At 46.6% G+C, this 25,959-nt stretch overlaps 1 protein-coding gene across 14 annotated transcripts in view; it reads right to left on the bottom strand.

Annotated features, from left to right (window-relative positions):
- Positions 1 to 25,959, bottom strand: part of TNRC6B (trinucleotide repeat containing adaptor 6B) — a 215,188-nt gene that overhangs the window by 59,544 nt on the left and 129,685 nt on the right. For all 14 annotated transcript variants that reach the window (XM_034776008.1, XM_034776095.1, XM_034775991.1 and 11 more), the window contains one exon: positions 12,521 to 12,608. In XM_034776008.1, coding sequence (XP_034631899.1) covers positions 12,521 to 12,608 — 88 coding nt within the window. The remainder of the gene's footprint in view (positions 1 to 12,520; positions 12,609 to 25,959) is intronic.

Consider the following 25,959-nt stretch of genomic DNA (forward strand, 5'->3'; position numbering starts at 1 on the left):
TACAAGTAAAAGGCAATTTATTGTCTACACCAACCTAGCCAGATTTTGCAAAGTAAAGAATAATAAAAAGAAACACAAACCACTCAATTGCTGCTGGCATCATTCCACGTTAGAAAGATGCTCTTTGGGGTACATGAAACAGAACATACCCCAAAATATAAAATGCCATCCCTCCCCCCAGGCTCCATAAACTTCACTCACAATTATATAAGTCCGAAGTCTTAGTACATGACAGGCAGCAAAAATCTACTGCTTTTCATAACAAACCAGATTTTCTTTTTACTGTTTCGTTTTTTAGGGATTTCAACGTTAACCTAATTCATGAGAGATGACAGTAAAATATTACACATACATGTGCAAGTTTCTGTTTTAAAAACACAGCTAAAATTCCCCATTTCTCCATGCCCCAAACTCCCTTCCCGCACCCCTTTTTAAAATGGGGAAATAATTATGACATTTTTACACAAGGAAAGCCAAAAGAAAAACACAACTCATGAATGCCATATTGTAGTGCTGCTAGGTTTACTATATTTAACTTGGGAGACAGTTAAGTCTCCCTGTAAGAAACTTACCGTATATACTCGTTCATAAGCCGAATTTTTTTTAGTAAAAAAGGGAAGTATGAGAGAAGGGGGTCGGCTTATGAACGGGTATAGAGAGGGAGAGTGGGACACAGCCCCTTCCCCCAACAGAGGGAGCAAGGAGAGGCAGCACAGCCAGCACAGACAGAAGGGACGAGGCGGGGCCAGAGTCTCTCCGCTTCTGGCCATGCAGCTCTCCCCCCAGCCTCTGAAGCTGCTGTAGCTCCAGGGCTGGCAGGCTGCAGCAGTGTCACTCGGCCCCACCCCCCAGAGCAGGCTGAGGCTGCGCTGCCCAGCCCGCTGGAACATGCTGTGGCCGTGTCGCCCGGTCTGGCCTGCCGGAGCAGGCTGCGGCCACACTGTCCAGCCTGCCGAAACAGCTCCAGCCAGGTCAGATACATCCTCCCCTGGCCCTCCCCAGATAAGGTGGGAAGGGATGGGATGGGGAGAGTGGGGGGGTCCCAGGCTAGGGGTGGGATCATGTGGGAGGTGGTCACAGGGGTTACTCCTCTGACTCCCGGTTTCTCCCACCCCCAAAGATTTCCCCACCAGTTGCTGTCCTGGCCTGTCAGGGTAAGCAGCTGGCACGCCAGGACACTGTGTTTACTTAGTTTACCTCCGTGCCTGTGGACACTCGAGGTAAACAAACCATCTCGGCCCACCAGCAGCTTATCCTGATGACCCGTGAGCCAAAGTTTGCCGACCCCTGAATTATAGGGTTGGCTTATGAACACGTTATAAAAATTTTCCATTTTCACTTATCCATCGGGGGTGGGGGGGTCCGGCTTATAATCAAGTATATACGGTAATCTAGCAAAGCGACAGTTATTCATAGAATCATAGAAATGTAGGGCTGGAACGGACCTCGAAAGGGTCATCAGCTCCTGACTGCTGTGCTGAGGCAGGACCAAGTATACCTAGACCACCCTTGTCCAACCTGTTTTTAAAAACCTCCAATGATTTCCACACTCTCCCTTGGAAGCCTATTCCAGAACTTGGTCGGAAGATTTTTCCCTTAGCAGCATCTGTCGGGTCAGCTGGGCACCCTCTGGAGTTGCGCTTTCATGGTGCCTAATATATAGCCTGCCGACCCACCACCCCTTCAGTTCGACAGAGGGGTTGGAGGGTGAGTATTGGGATGGACATGAACAACACATCTCAAAGAACAAGAGTTACAAGAAGACGGGTACCTGTTTTTTCTTCTTCGAGTGCTTGTTCATGTCGATTCCAATCGGGTGACTCCCAAGCAAAATTAGGAGGTGGGGTTGGAGTTGTCCACTGACTGGAGTACTGCTCTACCAAAGGTCACATCATCTCTGGCCTGCTGAGTAATCGCATAGTGTGCAATGAAAGTGTGTATTGATGACCACGTTGCCGCCCTGCAGATTTCCTGGGTGGGGACTTGAGCCAGGAAAGCTGTTGATGAAACTTGCGCCCTTATAAAGCGTGCCATTATCGGGGACGCTGGGATTCCTGCTAGATTGTAGTACTCAGTAATGCATGCCACAATCCATGATGAAATGCGCTGTGTCGAAACAGGCTGGACCTTCATCCTGTCCACTACTGCGACAAAAGAGCTGTACCGACTTCCTGAACAGTTTCGTCCTCTCAATGTAAAAGGCCAGCACTCTGCTCCCTGCTACTTGCATGAGGCTTGGGGTAGAAAACCGGGAGGAAAATGTCCTGGTTGATGTGGAACTGCAATACCACCTTCAGGAGGAAGGCCGGATGGGGCCAGAGCTGAAGCTTGTCCTTAAAAAACACAGCGTAAGGTGGCTTAGACGTCAGAGCCCTAAGTTCAGACTCCCTCCGGGCTAAAGTTACTGCCACCAGGAACGCAACCTTGTAGAAAAAGTAGAGCAGGGAGCATGTTGTTAGAGGTGCCCCATGAGCCTAGAGAGGATATTAGGAAAAACATTTTCACTAGGAGGGTGGTGAAGCACTGGAATGGGTTACCTAGGGAGGTGGTGGAATCTCCTTCCTTAGAGGTTTTTAAGGTCAGGCTTGACAAAGCCCTGGCTGGGATGATTTAGTTGGGAATTGGTCCTGCTTTGAGCAGGGGGTTGGACTAGATGACCTCCTGAGTTCCCTTCCAACCCTGATATTCTATGCTTCTATGAATGCCACCTGAGCTTCCACTTGACCCTTGGATCGGCCTTTGACCAGCCAGTCATTAAGGTATGGGAACACCTGTACCTGATGTCTCCGCAGAAAGGCGGCGACGACTGCCACGCACTTGGTGAAGACTCGAGGTGATGCTGACAGGCTGAAAGGGAGGACAGTAAATTGGTAATGGGAACCATTGACCAAAAACCTGACGAATTTTCTGTGGGTGTGCGTGACTGCTATGTGAAAATACGTGTCCTTCAAGTCGAGGGCAGCATACCAGTCTGCTGGATCCAGTGAAGGGATAATGGAGGTCAGGGAGACCATGCGGAACCTGAGTTTCTTCAAACTTGTTGAGGTCATGCAAGTCCAGGATAGGCATGAGGCCGCCTTTGGCCTTCGGTATTAGGAAATAGAGGGAATAGAAACCCTTGCCCCTGTACTCCAGTGGAACCTCCTCCACCGCCCCCAGTGCTAGGAGGAAGTGCACCTCCTAAATGAGAAGTTGCTCATGAGAAGGGTCCCTGAAGAGGGACGGGGAAGGGGGGCAGGAGGGCACAGAATTGGATGGAGTATCCCTTCTCTACCGTGCGAAGCACCCAGCAGTCCGAAGTTATACAGAACCATGCACGGTAGAAAGGGGATAGCCGGGAGGAAAAGGTAAGGTGGGGTAGATCCAGTCTTTGGTCTGGTGCGCCGTCCTCGACCGCACCATCAAAAGGCTGGTTTAGGGCCAGAGTGCGGTTTGGACTGGCCTTGATTAGCGGAGGGATGTTGCCTTCTCCTACTTCTCCGGTTCCTCCTCCTGGAATTGTCCTGGCGGTTCTGCTGCTGGAACCTTTGAGGAGGTTGTGGCCAGAAGTGTCTTCGCTATGGGGCAGGGATATGCAAGCCTAAGGATCTGAGGGTGGCTCGGGAATCTTTTAGGCTGTGGAGCCGTTTGTCCATCTTCTCCAAAAACAGAGTCTCACCCTCAAACGGGAGGTCCTGAATTGTTTGTTGAACTTCGTAGGGTAATCCTGGGACTTGCAACCAGGCCCCCCCGCCGCATAGCCACCCCTGCTGCCATGACTCTTATGGCAGCATCTAAAGCTGCCTGTAATGAAGCGTGGGAGACTAATTTCCCTTCTTACACCAAGGCGGTGAACTCTGACCAAGAGTCCGAAGGGACGAGCTTCATGAACTTCGCCATTGAAACACAGATGTTATAAGAGTACCTGCTCACAATGGCCTGCTAGTTAGCAATACGGAGATGCAAACCACCAGTGGAGTAGATTTTTCTACCCACGAGGTCCAAGTGTTTAGCATCCCTATTCTTTGGGGAAGGACCTTGGAAACCTTGTTTCTCCCGCTGGTTAGCCGTGTCAATGACCAGTCAGTCCGGAGATGGATGGGAGTAGAGATGCTCAAAGCCTCTGGAGGGGACGAAATACTGCCGCTCATTACGTTTGGCAGCAGGTGGCAGGGATGCCAGCTTCTGCCATAAGGTCTTGGTGGTGTCCACCACCGTCTTTATGAGGGGTAATGCGTGAAGGCCCCGAGGGTGCTAGGATGTCCACCATGGGATCCATGTCCTCTATGACCTCCTCAGCCTTGATGTCCAGACCTTGGGCAGCCCTGCGTAGCAACTGCTGTAAAACTCTGTTATCCTCTAATGCAGGAGCTATGGTCATCCCTGCCAATGCTTCATCTGGCGATAGACCGGGAGGCAGCATGTGCCGGTAGTGGAAGCTCCCTACCATCTGCCCTGGACGGATCACGTGACTCCTGGGGCAGCATTGGAGGAGGTGGTGCCGATGACAGTGCTGGGACCATAAGCGTCGGCGCCATCATCGGTCTCTCTGGAGGGAGCTGCACTGGCACGCTCACAGGAGCCGCCGGGGTCAGGGAGCCCGGTGCCGACATCAGCACCAGAGCTGTAGATGCCTGCATCGAGGTTGACAATGGTGCAGGGGTGGGAGACGGGTGTGTCGACGTAGTGAAGGCCGGTGCTGAAGTTGGAGCTGAGCACAGTGCTCGAGTCAACGACGGTGCCAGAGGCAAAGGCGTTGGGACTGTAGGCGCCTGGGCAGATGCACAGAGGACGGCGGTACGAAAGTGGCAGAGGCCACTGAAGACGCCACTGAGCGTGGGCCCTGGGTTCCTCCCTGGCCCTAGTGAAAGCTCAGGGAGTCCAGAAGGGCCACTGAGGTAGGTTCTGCCACTGTGGAGGCCACGCCTGCTGCTCCCTTCTGTCTCTGCCAGACCTCGCTCTATGGCTTCTGCTCCTACTCAAGCAATAGGAGTCAGGCTCCGACTCCAAGGTCTCAGACACTGAAGACCACGGAGGAGCCGATCCTCGGTGCCTCGAATATTGAGAGCTCAGGGAGCGGGAAGGCTCTCTGCTGAAGCATGTAGACACCGATGGACAAGGCGAAGGGGAGCGCCTCGACATCATAGCCGGCTTTCCCTTAGAATGCACCAGAGGACGGGGCTCCGCCGGCACTGAGGGTTCCTCACTGGCAGGCGAGAACGGTGCCATCAGGTGGAGGAGATCTCTAGCAGCCTGGTATGCTTCCGGTGTGGATGGGAGCTGAAGCTGCTGTGTAGGCGCTGGTGATCGAAGTGGGGCTGGACTCGACAGCCTCACCTGGACCGGAGTCGACATGGCCCCGGAAGGAGACGCCAAGAAATGACCCCCTTAGGGTCACACTTCTTAAGGCTTAGCCTGAAGAAAACGGTCGTCCGGCTTTTTCTTCTTTTGAGGCACCAGCGAGTAGGAGTGGTGCCTATTATCAGATAGGCCCCACAAAGAGCTGCGGCGGTGCCGAGCATCCCTGGAGGAATCCTTCCTAGGCGCCTAAGTCGGCAACGGCGTCAGGGCGCTCCACGTCAAGGACGTCGCCATAGGGGTCTTGTCTCTCGAGCCCAGGTCAGAGTGGGGACATAAGCCTGCCTCCATGAGGATCACCTTCAGCCACTGTTCCCTTTCTTTAAGTGTTCTCGGGCGGAACTCGCAGCAGATCTTACAACAATCTTTCAGATGGGTCTCCCCCAGGCACCGAAGACACGATGAGTGTGGGTCACTCTTTGGCATGCGCTTGGCGCAAGCCACGCAGCTCTTAAAGCCCGGGGACCAGGGCATGCCACAGTGCTGAGGCTGGAGTGGCCGCGGGGGGTGGGGGGGAACCCCCAACTATTAACTATTAACTGGAGTACTACTAACAACTAATTAACTATATACACGGAATACAGAAGAAAACTTGCTGAGCAAGAGCCAATGGAAGTTCCAGCCACTGTGACTGGTGGTAAGAAGGAACTGAAGGGGTGGCGGGTCAGCAGAGCTATATATTAGGCGCCAATAAGGTGCGACTCCAGGGGGCACCCAGGCCAACCTGATGGATGCTAAGAGAAAAATCTTCCAGCCATTGTGCATATGCGTGCGCACACATCTGATTGGAATTGACACGAACAAGCACATGAAGAAGAAATTCTTTGACACAGAACACCAATTTTTAACAACTTCACATCTATAAGCACTCTGTTAAAACGTAACAGTAGATGTCCTAAAACCTATTTACCACCTTGTGTTCTTGAACACAATGCAAAAAGCCTCTCATCCCTCTTCAGCTGATCAAGACTTTCTTCCCCTTATCCCCAGATATTTTCCCCTAAAAACATTACTACAAGACGAGCCTCTAGAAGATAAACAGATGTCATCTTCCCCAGGATTTTGGGTGGATACCACAATGACAAACTACTGGAGAAAGTCATGTTGTATATTCTTTGACAGGCAGTGGACAACGATCTAAAAGTGGCCAGCATTTGACTTCTACATTCAGAACTCTGAACACTCAACAAGATCCAACAGTGATGTTTCAAGATGATCAATAATCTTTTGAATGAGCTAGCTGCCTCTTCTTGCTGCTTCCTTCTCCTGTACTTGAGTTATTACAAGTTTACAACAGCAGTCTGATTTTCTGTAACAAGCTTTCCAAATTGCTCTTGTATCACTGAAATACCAGTGTGCTAGCCTCATAGGTCACCAGTGTCTTCTTAGAGGGTGCTAGTGAAGCAGCTCTTGGCTCTGCACATCATTAGTTGGAAAAAAAACAACAAAAAACAATGATTACTCACCTTCTCCGTAACTGTTATTTATCAAGATGTGTTGTTCATGTTCATTCTAATCAGGTGTGTGCGCACTGCATGCACAGTTGTTGGAAAGTTTTCCCTTAGCAGCTCCCGTCGGGTTGGCTGTGGCGCCTTCTGGTGACCTCACCAACCAGGTGGCTCCTCAGTTCTTCTTACCGATTACTCCAACAGAGGTGTAGGAGGGTGGGTATTGGAATGGACATGAACAACACATCAGAAAGCAGAGTTATGAGAAGGTGAGTAACCGTTTTTTCTTCTTCGAGTGCTTGTCCATGTCAATTCCAATCAGGTGACTCCAAACCTCCACCCCGGAGATGGGGTAGGAGTTAAGGAAATGCTGGTTGGAGCACCTCTCTGCCGAATGCTGCATCATCTCTGGCGAGCTGGGTAATAGCATAATGAGAGGTCAACATATGCACCGAGGACCACATTGCTGCCCTGCAAACTTCTTGTATCGGGACATGGGCCAGGAACGCCGCTGACAAGGCCCGTGCCCTCCTGGAATGTGCCGTAAGTGCCAGGGCTGGGACCTTGGCCAACTCGTAGCACATGCGGATTCAGGACATGATCCAGGAAGATATTCTTTGAGATGAGACCGGGAGTCCTTTCATCCGGTCTGCTACCTCTACAAACAGCTGGTTCGATTTCCTGAACAGCTTAGTGTGCGCGATGTAAAATGCTAGCGCTCGTCGAACATCCAATGAGTGTAGCCTCTGCTCTCGACTACTGGCATGAGGCTTAGTATAGAGGACAGGTAGAAAAATGTCTTGGCTAGTATGAAAGAGTGCCACTACCTTGGGAAGAAAGGCTGGGTGAAGCCTGAGTTGCACCTTATTCTTGTGGAAGCCCGTGTAGGGTGGATCAGAGGTAAGAGCCTTTAGCTCTGACACCCTCCTAGCTGATGTGATGGCCACCAGGAAGGCTACCTTCTATGATAGAGAAGGAAGCAAGTCACTATTGGCTCAAAGGGGGTCCCAATAATTTTGAGAGGACAAGACTGAGATCCCACACTGAGACAGGCTCTCTGGTCTGAGGATGTAGGCATTCCAAACCCTTGAGGAAATGGCCTACCATGGGGTTAGCAAATACGGATCGGGGGCAAACAGGTCAACCTGGGGAAACCCCCACCCTTCGAAGATGACATCTGAATGGATAGACCACTCGTGATTGCGGAATGATCTGCTGAGGTGATCCGCTAGTTTGTTTTGAACTCCTGGGAGATAGGATGCCTCCAGATGAATGGAATGAGCTATGCAGAATTCCCACAGCCAGAGTGCTTCTTAACATAGGAGGAAGGAACGGGCTCCACGCTGCTTGTTGATGTAACACATGGCAGTGCTGTTGTCCGTCGTCACTGCCACGCATCGACCTCGTAGCCGGGCCTGAAAGGTTTAGCATGCTAACCATACTTCCCTGAGCTCCTTGATATTGATATGAAGGGGAGCTCCTCCCATGACCATAGGCCCTGTGATTGGAGGTCTCCCAAATGCATGCCCCATCCCAGAGGTGACACGTCTGTTACAAGGGACAAGGAGGGTTGGGGCCTGTTGAATGGAACTTCCTTGCAGACTGCCTGAGGGTCAAGTCACCATTGGAGGGACTTGAGTACTTGCCCTGGCACCATGACCATTATGTCCAGGCTGTTGCGTTCCAGGCAATAAGCCGAAGCGAGCCACAACTGAAGTGGCCTGAGCCTCAGTCTGCCATGGCGGACCATGGAAGTGCAGGCTGCCAAGGGCTCAGGAGACTCAGGCATCCCCTTGCTGTGGTGGTCGGGAATCACATGAGGCCTTGAATAATGTCCATCATGACCTGGAATCGGTTCTCCAGCAAAAACGTTCTTGCCCATACCGAATCCAATAGCGCCCCAATGAACTCTATTCTTTGGGTCGGCAACAAGGTTGACTTGTTCACATTGAGGAGGCGACCCAGTCTGTTTAAAGTAGATCTGACTAATCGGACTTGAGACTCCACCTGCTCCCTGGTGAGGCCCCTGAGCAGCCAATGATTGAGGTATGGGTATACCTGCACTTGCCTCCTTTGGAGGAAGGCTGCTATGACAGACATGCAGTTGGTGAACACTTGGGGTGCTTTTGACAGGCCAAAGGCGAGGACCGTGAACTGATAATGTTTTTGGTCGACCACAAGCCAGAGAAATCGGAAATAATGGGAATAGAATCCCTTGCTCCTTAGCTCCTGAGGGACCTCCTCCACTGCCCCTGCTGCAAGAAGCACCTGCACCTCCTGGATAAGGAGTTGCTCTCGAGAAGAGTCCCTGAAGAGGGATGGGGAAGGGGAAGAACAGAATTGGAGAGAATATCTCACTTCTACCGTGCAAAGAACCCAGCGGTCCAATGTTATTTGGGACCAAGAAATGGGATAGATGATTCATAAAACAGGGGGAAGGATCTGGTGTCATGGCAGGTGTGCCATCCTCGGGTGTCCCTTCAAAAGGCCTTTTTAGAGCCCGATGAAGTTTCAGTTAGGCGTTGGCCCTGCCCAGAAGGGGAACTGGAAGGTTTGCGCCTGCCGTTCCTGCCCAGTCACCTATAAAAATCCTGCCTCAGCCAAGGAGGATATGGACAGTGTTGCTGCAGTTGGGGCTTGAAATGTTGTTGTTGGGTTGCGGGGGTGTGCATATCCAACAACTTCATAGTCACCCGGGAGTCTTTGAGACTGTGCAGCTTCTAGACTGGGGTGGGCAAACTTTTTGGCCTGAGGGCCTCATCGGGTTTCATAAATTGTATGGAGTGCCGGTTAGGGGAGGGGGTTGTGGCCTGGCCCCCACCTCCTATCTGCCTCCCCCAGACTCCTGTCCCATCCAACCCCCACTGTTCCCTGATGGCCCCCAGCCCCATCCACACATCCCCTCTCCCTGTCCCCTGACGGCCCCTGGCCCCCCGCCACCCCATCCAACCCCTCCTCTCATTCCTGATGGTCCTCCCAGGACCCCTATCCCATCCAACCACCCCTTCTTCCTGTCCCCTGACTTCCCCCCTGCCGCCCCATCCAACCCCCCCTCCTTCCTGACTGCCCCCCAGGCCCCCCCCCCCCTCTCCCCCCCTTCCCCCCCCCCCCCGACCACCATCCACCCCCCCGCCTCCTGACCACCACCCCGAACTCCCCTGCCCTCTATCCACACCCCTCCCCCCCGCTCCCAGCCGCCTTACCGCACTGCCTGGAGCGCCGGTGGCTGGCGGCGCTACAGCCGTGCTGCCCGGCTGGAGCTGGGCCACGCTGTCACTGCCACCACCACGCAGCACAGAGCACCGAGTCAGGCCCGGCTCTGCAACTGCGCTGCCCTAGGAGCTCGCCGCCCATAGCATTGCGCCGGCGGCGGAGCAAGTGAGCTGACGCTGCGGGTGAGGGGGAACAGTGGGGGAGGGGCCGGGAGCAAGCCTCCCGGACCAGGAGCTCGGGGGCTAGGCAGGACAGTCCCGCGGGCCGGATGTGGCCTGCGGGCTGTAGTTTGCCCACCCTTGTTCTAGATGGTGCCGGTCGCGGTAGCAGCTGGGGCTTATCTCTGATCACCAGGGGCTGAGCAGCCATCATCAATATTAAGTCTCTGGCGGCTTCAAAAGTGTCCGGGGTGGAGGGTAACTCCAACTCCTCCACCTGGCACTGCCCATCCCAGGAGTCGCTGTGCCGGGGGAAGTGAAGTCGATGTCGCAGACTCTTGCTGCCTGGACGCCAAGGGCTCCTTCATGGGACACCCCAGTACCACGCCTGCAGGTCCCACTGTTTTCTGCACTGGGGAGCACCCTGTTGGCTTTTCTATGCCGCTTGTATGGCATCGGTGAATGCGAGCAGTGCCGGGTTGCCTCTGCGTCCTGCGGTGTCGGTGCCGAGGGTCTCTTAGACTAGAGTCCTTCTTCAGCACTATGTTACGTACCAAGGCCGGGGCACTCCATACGGACGCGCTCAGGGCAGGGTCCTGGCTGTCCACAGCAGACTGGGGGACGAAGGGCGGATTCCATGAGCAACTGCTTCAATCGGAAATCTTGCTCCTTTTTAGTTATGGGGCGAAAAGCCCTGCAAATCCTGCAGCTTTATGTCTGGTGCGCCTCCCCCAGACACAAGTCCTGGGGGTCGCTTGTTAGCACAGGCTTACTGCAGGTTCTGCAGAGTTTAAAGCCTTGGGCTCTCGCGGCATGCCCTAGAACCCAAAGGGGGGTTGGGATTGGGGAAACCTGTTCCCAAACCTCACTATATACAATACATACAACTAATAACTAAGATTAACTACAGCTAAACTAGACTAAGCTAATTATATGAAGAACGCTACGGGAAGCGCTTGCTAAGTAAGTGACCACAGTTCCAATGACAGTCACTGGTGGTAAGAAGAAACTGAGGAAGGGCTGGGTGGGCAGGGTCATATATTGAGCACCATGAAGGAGCCACTCCAGGGGGATCCACAGCTGACCCGACGGGAGCTGCTAAGGGAAAACCTTCTGACAACTGTGCGCACACACCTGACTGGAAATGACATGAACAAACACTCAAAGAAGAATGTCAGTTATTTTATTTTTTATATTCCACTATTAAGTAGGGATAGGGAAGTGAAATGTGGTCAGATGGACTAAAGAAACCCCAATCAGCAAATTCAGAAACTCTCTTCTAACAGGTTTGGGATAAATCAAATCAGATCTTCTAGTAAATTTACTCAAACAAGCTATACTGATAATAATACTTTTATATCAATGTAACTGCACTATAAATGCATCCACACTGGAGGCTACACTGTTAACTATATCAGTTCCTAAACGAAGGTAGTTAAATTGAAAGAACAATTGCATTTAGACAAGCTTTTAGGCCAAAGTGAAACTGGCATGGGAGAATTTCAGTGTAGCCCTTTCAGTAAGAATCCACAGAGGATAACTGAAACAATACCAGCTGAAGTACTCCGTGACATGAATAGGCTTTTTTGGCATCATAAGAACAGATAGCAGTTAGCTTCACTTATGAGGAAGTGCTCCTGATTTAAATGAATGCTTATTAATACAACCATGGAAATGTTTCAAACAGACCCTTTTCACGTTACAACTTTTGTCAGTTCCTGAAACAGTTTTCTAGACTTCTTGAAAGCCATTTCAGGTAACACTTTGATTAGCAAACTGCCTGCTCAGAATTTCTAGCTGGGCACAACAACTGTTTACAATGCCCCTCCCCCCCCAACTACACACCTTTCTCTAAGACTGAAGATTCAGAAAAAGATGCATCATAAAAGGGGCTTTACTATTAAATATCCATTTATTCCTTCTCTTTTATGCCCCCTCAAAATAAAAATAAAAAAACATTATTTTTCTTTCCTCTCCCAAATGTAAGTTTTGAGCTGACACTCAATTTCACTGCAGAGAGAAGTATATATTAAAAAAAAAAAAAAAAACCCAAAAAACCCACACCACAGCTGGAGGTGCAAGGATCAGAAGAACCACTATTCAGTCCCCCTACAATATTGCTTTATAACATCCTCCTCCTCCCTCCAGTCCTCTAAAAATAACAAAAGAAATCCAAACCATACCATACAATTAAACTTTAAGCAAACTAACACAAAACCCAGAATCCTCAATGAGGCATTACCATACTTCAGACAATGAAGCATTTTCACAAAGACTCAGTAAGTAAAGAAGCAAAACACTTGCTGAACAGGATTCTATATATTTAACAATTGGAAGTAGGGAGACTTCAAATATCAAACCTACCTTCTGAGTAGATTCCTTCTTTTTCTTATCCTCTTTCTTCCTTTTCTTGTCTTCCATTAACTGTTCTTCCCTTTCTTGCTCCTTCTCTCTGTCAAAACCAAATAATTCATCAAGACACAGTCAAACAGTGTGCGCACGCACACACATTCACACTCATTCTCTCTCCATTCCTCTGCCAAGGAAAGTGATCTGAAATAACAGACTTAGATCTCTTCCATCTCTAATCTGACAGACTGGAGAACATGGGCAAATATTTTAGTCCACTCAGAATCTGCTCTTGGGGGTTTATATCAAACCCAGATTGTAATTTGTATTTGATAGCTCAATATGGTCCCAATCCTGCAATTTGTAGTGCATGAGAAAACCGCTGTACCTACAGAATGTCCCATTCAAGACAAACCTTGTATACATTAAGTACATGCCTGACAACAACCCGAGGAGAATTTTTTTTAAAATGCTCATGAAATTGGGCTGTACTACCTGTATTTTTTCCTGAAAAATCCTGTGCATTTTTCCCCTGACATAACATAGAAACTGTAATTCTAATATATAATGGTTTGGTCTCATATGGCATTTATCTTCACAAGTGGAAGATTGTTCATTTGCTTGTAGCTATGTCATTTGTAAGCCATTAAGTGTGTCATATCAAATCTAAACCATAATTTATTATACACAACTTTAATTGCTAGGATATTGTACCCACCTACAGCATTTTTTGTGATGAAGCATACATTAAAAATTACTTTCCAGGGAATCCTTTTTTCAGAGGCATTTTTCCCCCAAAAAAATTTCTCTTGGGCAGATGCTGCCGTTGTCATGCTAACATCTTTGTTGCTATGTTTTCTATTAAATATGAATGTGCCAGAAAGTGATTGGTTAATTCACCATATCTATGCTACAGGGTGAGCTGTTTCTATGGTGAGTCACATTTTCATCTGACTGGCAATCTTCATCCACTCCAAGGGAATTTGGACCAACAAGATTTCAACTTGCCTGGAATAATTTCATTCTACTAGGTGGAGGTTAGGACAACTAATGTTAAAAAAAAATCTGATGGCTGATCAAGGTATGAGGGTTTTTGCGGGGTAGGGTGTGCAAAGGAAGCAGGAGGAAGGTATCCCATACATTTTGAAGATAGACAGTAGCTTACATATATAATTTACCGTGTTTCTTCATGAGGAAAGATTCAAGTGGCAGATATACACAAAGTATTCAAACTATTTTAATGTAGATTAATGCATAGCACCGTCAGATTTATAAAGCTTTGAGATGCAAAACAGTTAATACATAGATGTGTTTACATTGTACTGGAATAGGCAAAAAACACATTGCTGTTGACTGAAATGCTTATGTCACAGAAGTACAAGACTTTAGACATAAAACTCAAGCTTACTTTAACATAGGACTACCCAAAATAAAGTGCCCTCTCTTGTGAATAGGTTTGAACAAGAAAGTTGAAAAAATATCTAGTACCCCTTCATCAGAGATAGCTACTCCAGAGGTTTCCTCCCATAGACTATCCTACTTTAGTCGGCTTCTAAATTTGCACTCTCACATGCTATTACCACACTCGTGTGTACAGAAAGGCATTTGTGTAACCAATCACTGAATTTGCACATATAAAATCAGAAACCAGTTTTTGAAAAAATCCTTTTCTGAAGCCTGATTAGACAAGGAGTTTAAGCAGCTCTCTTTGCTCATCCCAGCCGTAAGGGTTCCAGGGAGATTAACAGAACAATTATCTGGTCTCCTGAGTTCAGGCTATCCTGCTGAAAAGAGACACATGGTCTCTCTAGATCCACCCCTTCGGTCTATGAGCAAATGGAGTGCACACAGACTGGCAGGTCCCCATTTCATAGAATTCAAAGCAAGTATTTCATGTCATGCTGAACAGCTTGCTTTACACACCCACAGTCTAGTAGTTTATAGACCAGCTCAGCTCTTATTCTCTCCTTTGCTCTACAAAAGGTCAAAGTGCACTTCCCAGCTCTACGCCATGGCAATGAAAAATCCCACCATTCTTCAGTTGTACTGACATGCATATGATGGGGAGTGAAGAGGAGCGCCTACTCTATACTTTCATGGAATTAAAAAGTAAAAACTAAACAGATTTTCATTTTTGCTTGAGCCTGTGTGTGTAACCAAAATATAAATCAAACTCTATTCCGATACTCAGATTTTAAGCTATTAAAACAGAATCAGAGTTTGTTCTTTCATGCTGTAAAGATATTTTAAAATCATGTAGCATTATGTATGCTTTCTGGTCTATATGTGCCAGTTATAAATAGTACCATTACTGAAAAGCAATTATTTCTAATAGTATGTGCAAGATGTTAAAGAGCTGTACAAAAGGATCTGCTGAAAGAGACACTAAAATGTAATTCAATTACAACAACTTGTGATGTCAAAAACACCAGACTTAGCAGTAGTGGACAGCTGGGTCTAACATCATGCCACGTGGATAAGTTTCCTCTTTTAAAGTAGTTTCTCTCCTTTTGGAAGTGGACGGGCAAGAATTAAATGTGTAGGGAAGGAACTCAGGACAAGAATTCTCTGCAGTCAGGCACGTAAAGCTGAAGATACAGTTTATGATAGGCTGTAATCGAAACAGAGCTAGGGACAGTAGCTTTGAAGATTATAAATTGAAGATCTAGCTGTAGTTATTTGCTTTAGTGATGACATACAGAAGGGAAGGTGATTACAGGAAATGCCTGCCTTCAGGAGTACCCAGGAAATTAAGCAAAAAGAGTTAGTGTTAAGACAGTGGAGAATCTCCTGTTTTTGACTCACTTAACCTCTCTTTCATTCTATGAATTATTTTACAAGGATATTTTACGAAGATTATGCTTATCAGAACATCTATCAAAAACTGCAGCAATATAATAAAAACAATATTTTGTAATTATTTAGGCCCCGATTCATCAAGCATAAGCATGTGCTTAAGTTTCATTGAGTTCAATGGGACAGAAGCATTTGCTAAAGTGATTTGCAGAAGTGAGGCAGAATACAGAACACGGCTACCCCTCTAATGCAGAATACAGAGGATCCCAAACTCTTGACAAACATGAATTAAGAAATTATCCCTATGTAATGGATGGAGAATCTGAGGCACAGAAAGTTTAATGAGACATCATTAACTAAACACTAGTCAATTAGGAAAAAATTAGCTAAACATAGTTTCAGATATGACATGTACCTCTGAGTTCCACTGCCAATTTTTGTGATTATACAATCACATTTTCCCATTTTAAACCATATTTCTCTCTCCTGCAGTTGGGTCCAAGACCCATACAGAAACCGACCAATGAGAGAGCTGAAACTGCTGTATTACACCAAGTGCTGTCAAACACACAAAAGTGGAAAAAAAGGAAATAAACTGAAGAAAGTGTTCTGGTACAATAGTATTAAATGCTATAACAATAATAGATCTAAAATTTCATACAAATGTGACTTTCAAAATGAAAGTGTCCTACAAACTCTCGTATCAGGATCACATGGGAAGCCTGTAAAAAGCTGCAAACAGAACCCAGAAACCCTGCCTACCAGTGCTTTTCCCCCATTCTAGGAGTCCAGAGTACACATGTATTATGTCTAGTGACTGACTGCTTTGACTGACAAGTTCAACATTGGAAGATAATGTATTAGCTCTAAATTAGTAAACGAAGTAATACAATGGCATGGGGGTCCTGTTTTTGTTTGCAACACAGTTATCAGTAGATCGACACATCACATCTCTGAAAAGAAAGTTTGCTAAGCTGCAAGGAAGGGCAAGCATTTTACTCATCACCTTTACAAAAGCCTGTGTATATTTTAAAAGGTCTATCAATCCAACAGCTGTGCTGTAATATTTTTGCAAAATCTCATTCATAACTTTTTATTGTCAAGAAAATAATTTTGGTGGCCTACAATAAAATTCATTTTCCATCTTTAAAAATAAGCATAATTCATCTTGATAGTTTTTAAAAGAAGGGAATTTGTGGGTTTGAATCCCTCAACCTCATTTTATGCTTTTAAGAAGTATCATAATGGGGACTTAATACATTCCCAATATCTTATTAAAGTCTTGAGGACAACCACTTTTGCCTAAAACAGCAATGAGAAGCAGGATTTATTTAGTCAGAAAGAAAGGCAAGCTCTCCAGCTGTCCACAACTATTTTATACTATTTTGTTAAGAGCTTCTAAATTATCAAACAATAAAGGAAGAATGGTCCAGATTTTCAAAAGTGATTAGGGAGCATTGAACATCCAACCTCTGAAATTTAGGCTCTATTAGTATGTTTCAAGTTTGGCATCCAAAATCACTTAACTGTTTTGAAAATCATGGGTTATATTAGATTTAACAGAAAAAAATGTATTTTTATTTCTCAGAAATCTGTTTGTACCAAAGATTCTTTATTGTTGAAGCCACACTGCCTCTGACCCAGAAAGATCTCACAAGCTTTCAGAAGTTCTTGTGTTCTCTAACTCAAGGCAGAAAATTAGGTGCATTATAGTGCGTTATGTCAGAGCTTCTGACCAGTAAAGAGTGTATTTATATGCACATGTATAGGTAAAATGCTATATATTGGTCTCTATATAAAGGAGAAACTATATAGTCTACTTTTAAAGTGAAAACTATGACTAAAAATATGCACAAGATGGAAGATAAACATCACAATACATAAGCAGGAACGGTGGATTTCTAGGAGTTCAGAAATAGACGCTTAGCAGTGTCAGGCAACACTTTATAACTGTATGAAGCAAGCTTTTTGTGTTTGCCCTGCAGACTCTAAAAAAAGATGAGCAATTTGGATGCTGGCATTCTTCTAGAAAATAGGTTTTCCAACAGTATATCTTCCCAACAGATTTAACGTCAGTTATCTACACTCCCATAAGAGCAGCTACAATGCAAAAACACCACCGAAGCTACTGTGTCCATGCTGGTGCTGCATACATTCGTGAGTGACATTAAGACTTGTAGGGGGACATCCCATGGTTATTTTCACTGCAGTAAGCTGAGCCACTTCATGAATTCTTTTCCCGTCAATTGTGGGAGAACTTGTCTGTCATTTCTGGACACGGGAACTGTAGAAAGGCACTGGAGCAGTCAAGTGGAGCAGACCTGCATCCACACTGCAGAGTGGTCAAGTTAGCGGTTGATGAGCTGTGCTAACTCAGGCTTTAGCCTACCCCTGACAGGACAGGCAACTCAAGTTAAAAACACCTCCCCACTTAGGTTAAATGTTTTTTTGGGCAGATAGGACTTGAGTTACAGGTAACATCTGAGAAAACTGCGCAGCAAAAACAAGCATCAAGTGATAGCTGACAGTTCCAGACAATCAATGGGAAATGCAAGACCACCACTGGAAACAGGCCATAATTTTCAAACCTGAGTGCCTAAAATAAGAACTCAATCCATACTTGGGCACCTAAGTAAAAGTGGCTAGATTTTAAGAGATGCCAAGCACCCAGAACTTCCACTGAATTCTGTCAGTACAAATACCAGCTAACTCAGCATCTCTGAAAAATCAATTTTTTAAACATAATGAACTTTAGGCAGAAACACAGCCCATGTAAGAAACCTGGTCTTGCAAATCAAAGGGTATGTGTACACAGGGATAAAAAAATCTACAGCTAGTCTGGGTCAGCTGACTTGGGCTTGTGGGGGTCAGGTTCCAGGGCTGAGAAATAGATGTGTAGACATTCAGACTTGGGCTGGAGCCCAAGCTCTGGGATCCTGTGAGGTACAGGATCCCAGAGAGCCCAAAGTCTACACAGTGAATTTTAGCCCCAAAGCCCAAGCCAGCTGACCTAGGCCAGCTAAAAACATGCTGCGGGTCTTGTATCCCTGTGTAGACAAACCCCAAGAGGCTCAAAAGGGACTTCATTAATTGTGTAAAGACCATGATTAAATCCCATAACACTGCAGACTCTTTCAAATGTGTTATGCTGCACTCTCATAATAAGCCTATCAACTAAAGGCTGTACAGAAATTAAAGTCAAATAACAGAAAGACTAATAAGAAAGTAGTTTAAAGACCAGACCCATTCAAGGTGATAAATAATTTGTTTAGGACAAATGAAGTGTCATGTTTACAATAGACCAGATATCCTTCAGCATGAAAATGCTTTAAATGAGCTCTCCAACTCAATTTGAGCATATCGAGTTTCAGAAAAATTGAATGAGAAGCATTCAAATCACTTTTTGTTAGTTTGAAACAGCATCTTTGAGGGAACAGGTCATCCAGATACAAGAGTAACTGTGTAGTCTGAAAGAGCAATGAGTAAGTCTGTGGTCCAATTGCACTATTCTTACCCTGAATGGACAGTGAGCCACTTACAAAATTACTTAAAGTCAAGGTCACACCATGGTACTAGCTCAATACACCTGAGACAACAAAGCCAGAAGTTAGAAGTAGAGTATGAATTTATATAATAAGATCTCATCACCAGGTAGAGAAAAATTGATACACTCCATTTATTAAGTAAGATTATATATCAACATAAACAAAACAATATTCATACTGCTTTTACTGGATATTTTTAATAGTGTTTAAAATTATCATTCGTGTTTTCCAGAAGCAAAAGTTATTTGTCAGTCAGGCAGTCAGCGTAGCCTGCTTTCTTGGCTGAAAACCAAAGCAATGTCACTGTAAGGAGTCTGCTTTTTCCAAAGAGCATATCTGGAACAACGGATATGCTTTTATCATAGTAAAACATCATGAATTTTAAGTTGCTGTAGAACGTAATCAGACTACAGTATATTTAAACTACTAACAGAGTATTTCCCTTTAAAGGTAGACTTATCACAGACATTATTATTCAATGTCCCTGTCAAATAACGGAGTATTATTTATTCTCTATTGAGCACCACCTATAGTTGTGGGAATCTACTCAAGAAGATGTGGTCCCTGCCCAAAGAAGCTTCTAATTTTAAAAACTGGACAGAAAATACAACTCATACACAAGACACCTGATGACCAGTGATTGGAAGGTTCAATCTCACAGCTGTACAGTTGGTTTTGTTTGGTTTTAATTTCACTTGTGGGTTATCAAAGGGGATTTTGCTAACATAACTCAGCAGAAATTAAAACAGATTCAAAAGTAATAAATGGCCATTATTAAAATTCAGCAAGTTTCCCCTCCAAATTTAACTAAAGTGTGATTTTAAACAAATTTAGTTAAACCTGTACAAACAGCTGTGTGGACATTCTTATTTTAATTTAAACCAGGCTTATTTTGGTTTAGTTTAAAATCGATGAGGAACAGGTTTAAACTAAACTGAAATGAGCCACTCAAAATAAGAGTCCATACAATGGTTTGTGCACTGTCACAGATCCTCAGGAAAGAAAGTGTCTTGAGCTACTCAACAGTAAGCCATCAGGCCTATTAAGGAGCAGATGTAACAGATTTGAAAGGGACAGTTGTTCATTTGGCCACTGTCGCAGAAGAATGGTGTCTGATGTGCCCTGAAGACATTAGTGGTATTTGGAAGGAAGAGGGGCAAGTCACAGTTTTAAAATGTGGATTATAATGATGTTTCAGGTACAGGCAAAGAGAGAGGAAAAATACATGGGGAAAAAGTTAGGGCATTTGTTTCTATTTGTATTTAATTATATCAGAGTTAAAGCTCCTGTAGAAGTTATCCACAGTAGATTAAATTAGCCAAGGTACAGCCAATTAAAGAGACATGATCAAAGTTCTAAAATTTGAGCAATGCTTCCTCCATGTCTCAATTCGCAAAATCCACATAGAATTCATTATTTCTCCTAAACAGCAAATGGGGAGTGGTGGAAGCTGTCAACATGCATTTGCATTCATGATAGAAAACATCGATAAGATGAATCAGATTTTAAAAAGGTGATAAAAATAATTTTAGAAAGTCTATTATTTACTGAAGTATCCAGTTACAAGTCTATGTAACTAAAACCCTGATCACTTCCATTTATTGAAAAAAGGCTAGCGCTACTATACACCCAGTAGTGAGCTGGAGCCAATTCGACGGAACCGGTTGTTAAATGTAGAAGCCGGTTTAGAATCATTTGTTAGGGTTACCATACGCCATGGCTGCTGTTGGAAGACATCTCGGCTCTGTACAGCTGAAGAGCCAAGTGTCCTTTGCCCAAGCGCTACCTTCCCCTGGTTTGCCGCGCAGCCTCCCTATTCCTCCCCCCGAGCCTCGTCACCCCCAATTCCTCCCCTCCTCGAACCTTGTCACCCCCGGATTCCTCCCCCCAGCCTCATCCCCCTCGCCCCCCTTCTCCCCCCCCCCCCCCCCGCTTCCTCCCCTCTGAGTCTCCTCTTACCTTGGGCTCCGGCAGGCTGCAAGCTGTAGGCTGATTGAATCAGACTGCAGCTCGCAGCCTGCCGGAGCCCAAGGTAAGACAGGAAGAGGAGGAATTGGGGGGTGACGAGGCTGGGGGAGGGAGGAATCGGGGGGTGATGAGGCTCGGGGAGGGAAAGGCATGGGATCCCAGGGGGCAGTGAGTTGCCTGTCTGTGTGTTCTAAATAATAGCTGTTGTTCCCCTAGCAAAATCCTCTCCTCTACATTTCCTTTCTATTTTTGCCTCATTTTCTCCAGTTTATAGTTCTGTTTTTAAAGCCTGTATTATCTATTCATGTTAATCTGTCTCTCTGTTTCAGACAGGGTTAAATATGTAACTTATTTTACTTAGAAAAATAGCAGGAGAGATAATGGTAAGACTATATCAGCCAGCATTCTAAAGAGGATCTGTCCGTTACACTTTGTGAATAGGAAAAATAAAACTTGTCTTTGAATTTTATTAACCAATGTAATTGCTTTTAACACATCAGGAAGAAAGGCAATGACCTGAAGACCTGTTTGTATAATAATGGAAATACTATGGTTTCTCACTGACTAACTGTTAAAACATCATTTCTTTTGTTTACAGCCACTGGCAGTAGCTATATAATCCCTTACCCACAATGGTGTTCTGTAACATTTGCCATGGCTACTGTCTAAATTCTTGCCAAGCTTTTCATCATATCCACAGAATCGAGATTAAATTAATGTAACTGCTAGCTTCAATTCATACTAGTGGTTGTAAAAACTGCTTCATCAAAGCACTTAATTCAATTTTGCAATAAATATCAGAATCCAATAAAGATTATTAAATCTGACTTATTGCCTACATACGTATTATATTTGGAGACACAGTCAGCTATTATTCAACAGTGAGATTCAGGCGGGGGGGGGCTGTCAGGGGGCAGGAGTGTGAAGAGGGGTTGGGGCAGTCAGGGAGCGGGGCAAGTTGGGTAGGAGGTGGGATCCTGGGGGTGGGGGGGTAGTTAGGATGGGGGGGTCTCGGGAGGGGGTGTCAGGGGACAAGGAGCAGGGGGGCTGATGGATTGCAGATTCGGAGGGGGGCAGTCGGGGGCAGGATGTGGGGGGGGTCGGATGGAGGGAGGGGGGGACAGCTGTTTTGGGAGGCATAGCCTTCCCTACCCGAACCCTGATACAATTTTGCAACCCCGATGTGCAGGGCCGATTCGAACTTTAGGAAGCGCAGGGCCCAATTCAAGCAGTTTTGACAGGGCCCCGGCAGGGATGACTAAAAAAAACCAAACCACCTAAAAAAAAAACACATGGGGCTTGTACTCACCGAGCGGCGCTCCAAGTCTTCAGCGGCGGGTCCTTCACTCGCTCTGGGTCTTCGGAGGCACTGAAGGACCTGCCGCCGAAGTGCCGGTAGGGAACCGGTTGTTAAGATTTTGGCAGCTCATCACTGTATACACCTGTTCAGCACTTCAAAGGTTCAAAACTATCAGCTAAACAATTTGATTTGATTTTTTTTAGAAGAGGTCTTAATGGGGCTTTCACCAACACTATCTAAATCTTATGGATAGTTTTTACCCAGAAAGAACTTCTCTGGCTATGAAAGCCGCAAACAATAGGTAGAGTGAAGAATGAGTAACTCAATTACCACAACAAATTCAACACACTGAAATCTGAGACTGATAAGGGAATCAGGCTGCAAAAAGCTTGCCTGTGAGCATTGGTGGCCTTCAGAGAAGAAAGTAAGAGTTAAGATCTCTCTTTTTAAACCACAAGCTGTCTCTTCCCTCCAAAAACACCCATCACAAAAAAACCAACTATGTTATTATAAACAGAATTCTACAGTAACAGGAGAGGGTCTATCTGGCAAAAGATCCCTCTCTCCGTCTTCCACAATACTCTGGGTGAAGTCTTCCCTTCAGCCCTGCAGTGACAATTGAAGGTGAGCCTTTGGAAGGCTGAATTTTCACTTTAAGAGGCAGGGCTGGCCTTACGGAAAATGGTGCCCTGGGTGAACTTGTATTGTGGCACCCCGGCCCCCACTGCCTCCCCCGCCATTGCCCCTGGGCCCTAGTGCCACCCCTGGGCCCCACTGCCTCCCCTGACCTCCACAAAAGTCTCCCCTGGCCCCCGTTACTTCCCAAAGATTCCACACACACACCCCAGCCCCCTACCCATCTCATTGCCCCCAGGCCCCGCTGTCTCCCCCACTGCCCACGCTCCCTTCCACAGCCTCACACCCCAGACCTAACCCATTCCTTGCCTCTTAACCAGATGACCCCTGATCACAGTGCCCTGGGCAGTTGCCCACCTCTCCGTAAGGCCGACCTTGTTCAGGGGGATTCTGCTAAACTGAGACCAAGGGCACGTCTACACTGGCTGAGTTAAAGCACCGCTCAGAGAACGCTGAAGGGAAACCGTTGTTGTGTGTTCACACCGTCAGCTGCCTGCGCAATAGCGTGTTCACACTTGCTGCGGTATTCAGAGCGGTGCACTCTGGGCAGCTATCCACAGAGCATCTCTTCCTCTTCTGCCACTAAGAGCTGTGGGAAGGTGGAGGAGGTGGCGGGGCATCCTGGGTCCTGTCCCAATGACCCGTGATGCATTGCTTCGCATCCCAGCAATCCCTGTGCTTCTGTCCGCATTTGGCACCATCTTTCAACAGTTCATGTATTGTGCACCCTGCCTCTTTAGGCTGCAGGAATGGATCCCAAAACGTTGACCAGTATGCTGCTCGCTCTGACCAACATGTCACAAGTGGCAGTGGAGTTATTCATTAAAATACAAAGACAAGAGGAGTGCAACATTGATTTCGCCACACATAGTAGCTACAACACGAGATTGCTTGTGGCATTCACGGAAGTGCTGACCACAGTGGAACGTTGCTTTTGGGCTCCGGAAACAAGGACTGAGTGGTGATCACATTGTCATGCACATCTGGGATGATGAGCAGTGGCTGCAGAACTTTCGGATGAGGAAAGCCGCATTCATGGGACTGTGGGATGAACTCGCCCCAGCCAAGCGGCGCAAGGACACGAGAATGAGAGCTGCCCTGTTGTTGGAGAAGCGCGTGGCAATTGCACTGCGGAAGCTGGCTACTCCAGACTGCTACCGATTGGTCGCTGATCAGTTCGGAGTGGGAAAGTCTACTGTTGGACTCGTGTTGACGGAAGTGTGCAGGGCATTAATCGCATCCTGCTCCGAAAGACCGTGACTCTGGGCAACATGCATGACATTGTAGATGCCTTTGCACAAATGGGCTTCCCTAACTGTGGAGGGACGATAGATGGCACGCATATTCCAATTCTGGCACCAGACCACCTAGCCACTGAGTATATTAATCACAAGGGGTATTTCTCAATGGTTCTCCATGCGCTTGTGAATCACCGTGGGCGTTTCACAGTCATTAACGCAGGCTGGTCTGGAAAGGTGCATGATGCACGCATCTTTCAGAACACTGGCCTGTTCAGGAAGCTGCAAGCAGGGACTTTCTTCCTGGACCAGAAGATCACCATAGGGGAAGTCAAAATGCCCATTGTGATCCTGGGAGACCCCCCCCCCAACTCCTTAATGCCCTGGCTTATAAAGCCATACACAGGGCAACCTGATAACAGCAAGGAGCGGTTCAACAAGCTGAGCAAGCAGAGAAGGACTGTCAAGTGTGCTTTTGGACGTTTAAAAGCCCGCGGGCACTGCCTCTATGGGAAACTGGACCTGGCCAATGACAATATTCCTATGCTTACAGCCGCGTGCTGTACACGCCATAATATTGGGAAGGGTGAAAGCTTCACTCAGGGCTGGACCACAGAGGCTCAGCACCTGGAGGCTGAGTTCGAACAGCCGGAGACCAGGGCTATTAGAGGAGCACAGCACAGGGCCATAAGGATCAGGATGCCTTCAGGCAGCAATTTGAAGCTGAAAGCCACTAATATCTGTTGATACGCTCAGGAGTGCAGTGCTTGTAATGCTAGGAGGTGATTGGTGCACATGATGCAATATGTGGGTTTAACATAATTGTATGTTGCTTTGCAGGGCTCTTTTTGCTTTCAATTAATAGAATAAAGATTGCTTTCAATCCAACGCAATTCTTTTATTAAAAGACCACAACCAGAGGAGAGAGTCAAACAAAAACAACAACAGAAAAACCATCAGGGGAAGGGAAGATCCCAAGATGGCTAAAGACTTGTGTATGTCCAGTGATCATATCCAACCTTCTCCTTTGGAATACAATGCAGCGGGTACTGTATTTCAGCAGGGTCAAACTGCAGAGGGATGGGTGTTGAGTGAAGTGGGTGGTGGGATTCTGCAGTGCTGGACTGTGAGGAGGGAGGAGTGGACTGCTGTGGGTATAGACTGGAGCCAGAAGGTTGATAAGGGTGTTGGCGGTGTCTGGGGGGCGCATGGAAAAGAGTTTTTTGTGACAGGAGCTGCAGGGGAGGGCAGGCGCAGAGCTGCTCGATTTGAAGAGCTAGTATCACCTGGAACGTGTCTGCTTGGCGCTCCATAACCTTTAAGAGCTGCTCCATGGCTCCATTCTGGCATGCCACTTTCTCCTTTTGGTCCCTCTTCTCACTGTCCCGCCACTCCTTCAATTCCTGTTGCTTGGCGGTGGAAAGCATCATAACATCATGCAGAAAATCCTCCTTAGTTCTTCTTGGACCCTTTCTAATTCTGCACAGCCGTTCAGCCACCGATAACAAAGAGGGAGGCTGGGCTCCCAAGGTCATCTCTGTGAAGTTTAAATGCAACATTTTACAGAAGCAGTATTGTTTGCAACACAGACAACACTGACTACAAGGAGTGGAAGATGGGAGGGATTAGCAAGGAAAGCTACCTTATTGAGGTCAAAACATGTAGGGATAAAGTGAGAAAGGCCAAAAGCCATGTAGAGTTGGACCTTGCAAAGGGAATTAAAACCAATAGTAACAGGTTCTATAGCCATATAAATAAGAAGAAAAAAAAGAAAGAAGAAGTGGGACCGCCAAATACTGAAGATGGAGTGGAGGTTAAGGATAATCTAGGCATAGCCCAATATCTAAACAAATACTTTGCCTCAGTCTTTAATGAGGAGCTTAGGAAGAATGGTAGGATGACAAATGGGAATGAGGATATGGAGGTAGATATTACCACATCCGAGGTAGAAGCCAAACTCGAACAGCTTAA

This window comes from Trachemys scripta, chromosome 1, assembly GCF_013100865.1.
Source record: "Trachemys scripta elegans isolate TJP31775 chromosome 1, CAS_Tse_1.0, whole genome shotgun sequence".
NCBI classification, from domain to species: Eukaryota; Metazoa; Chordata; order Testudines; family Emydidae; genus Trachemys; species Trachemys scripta.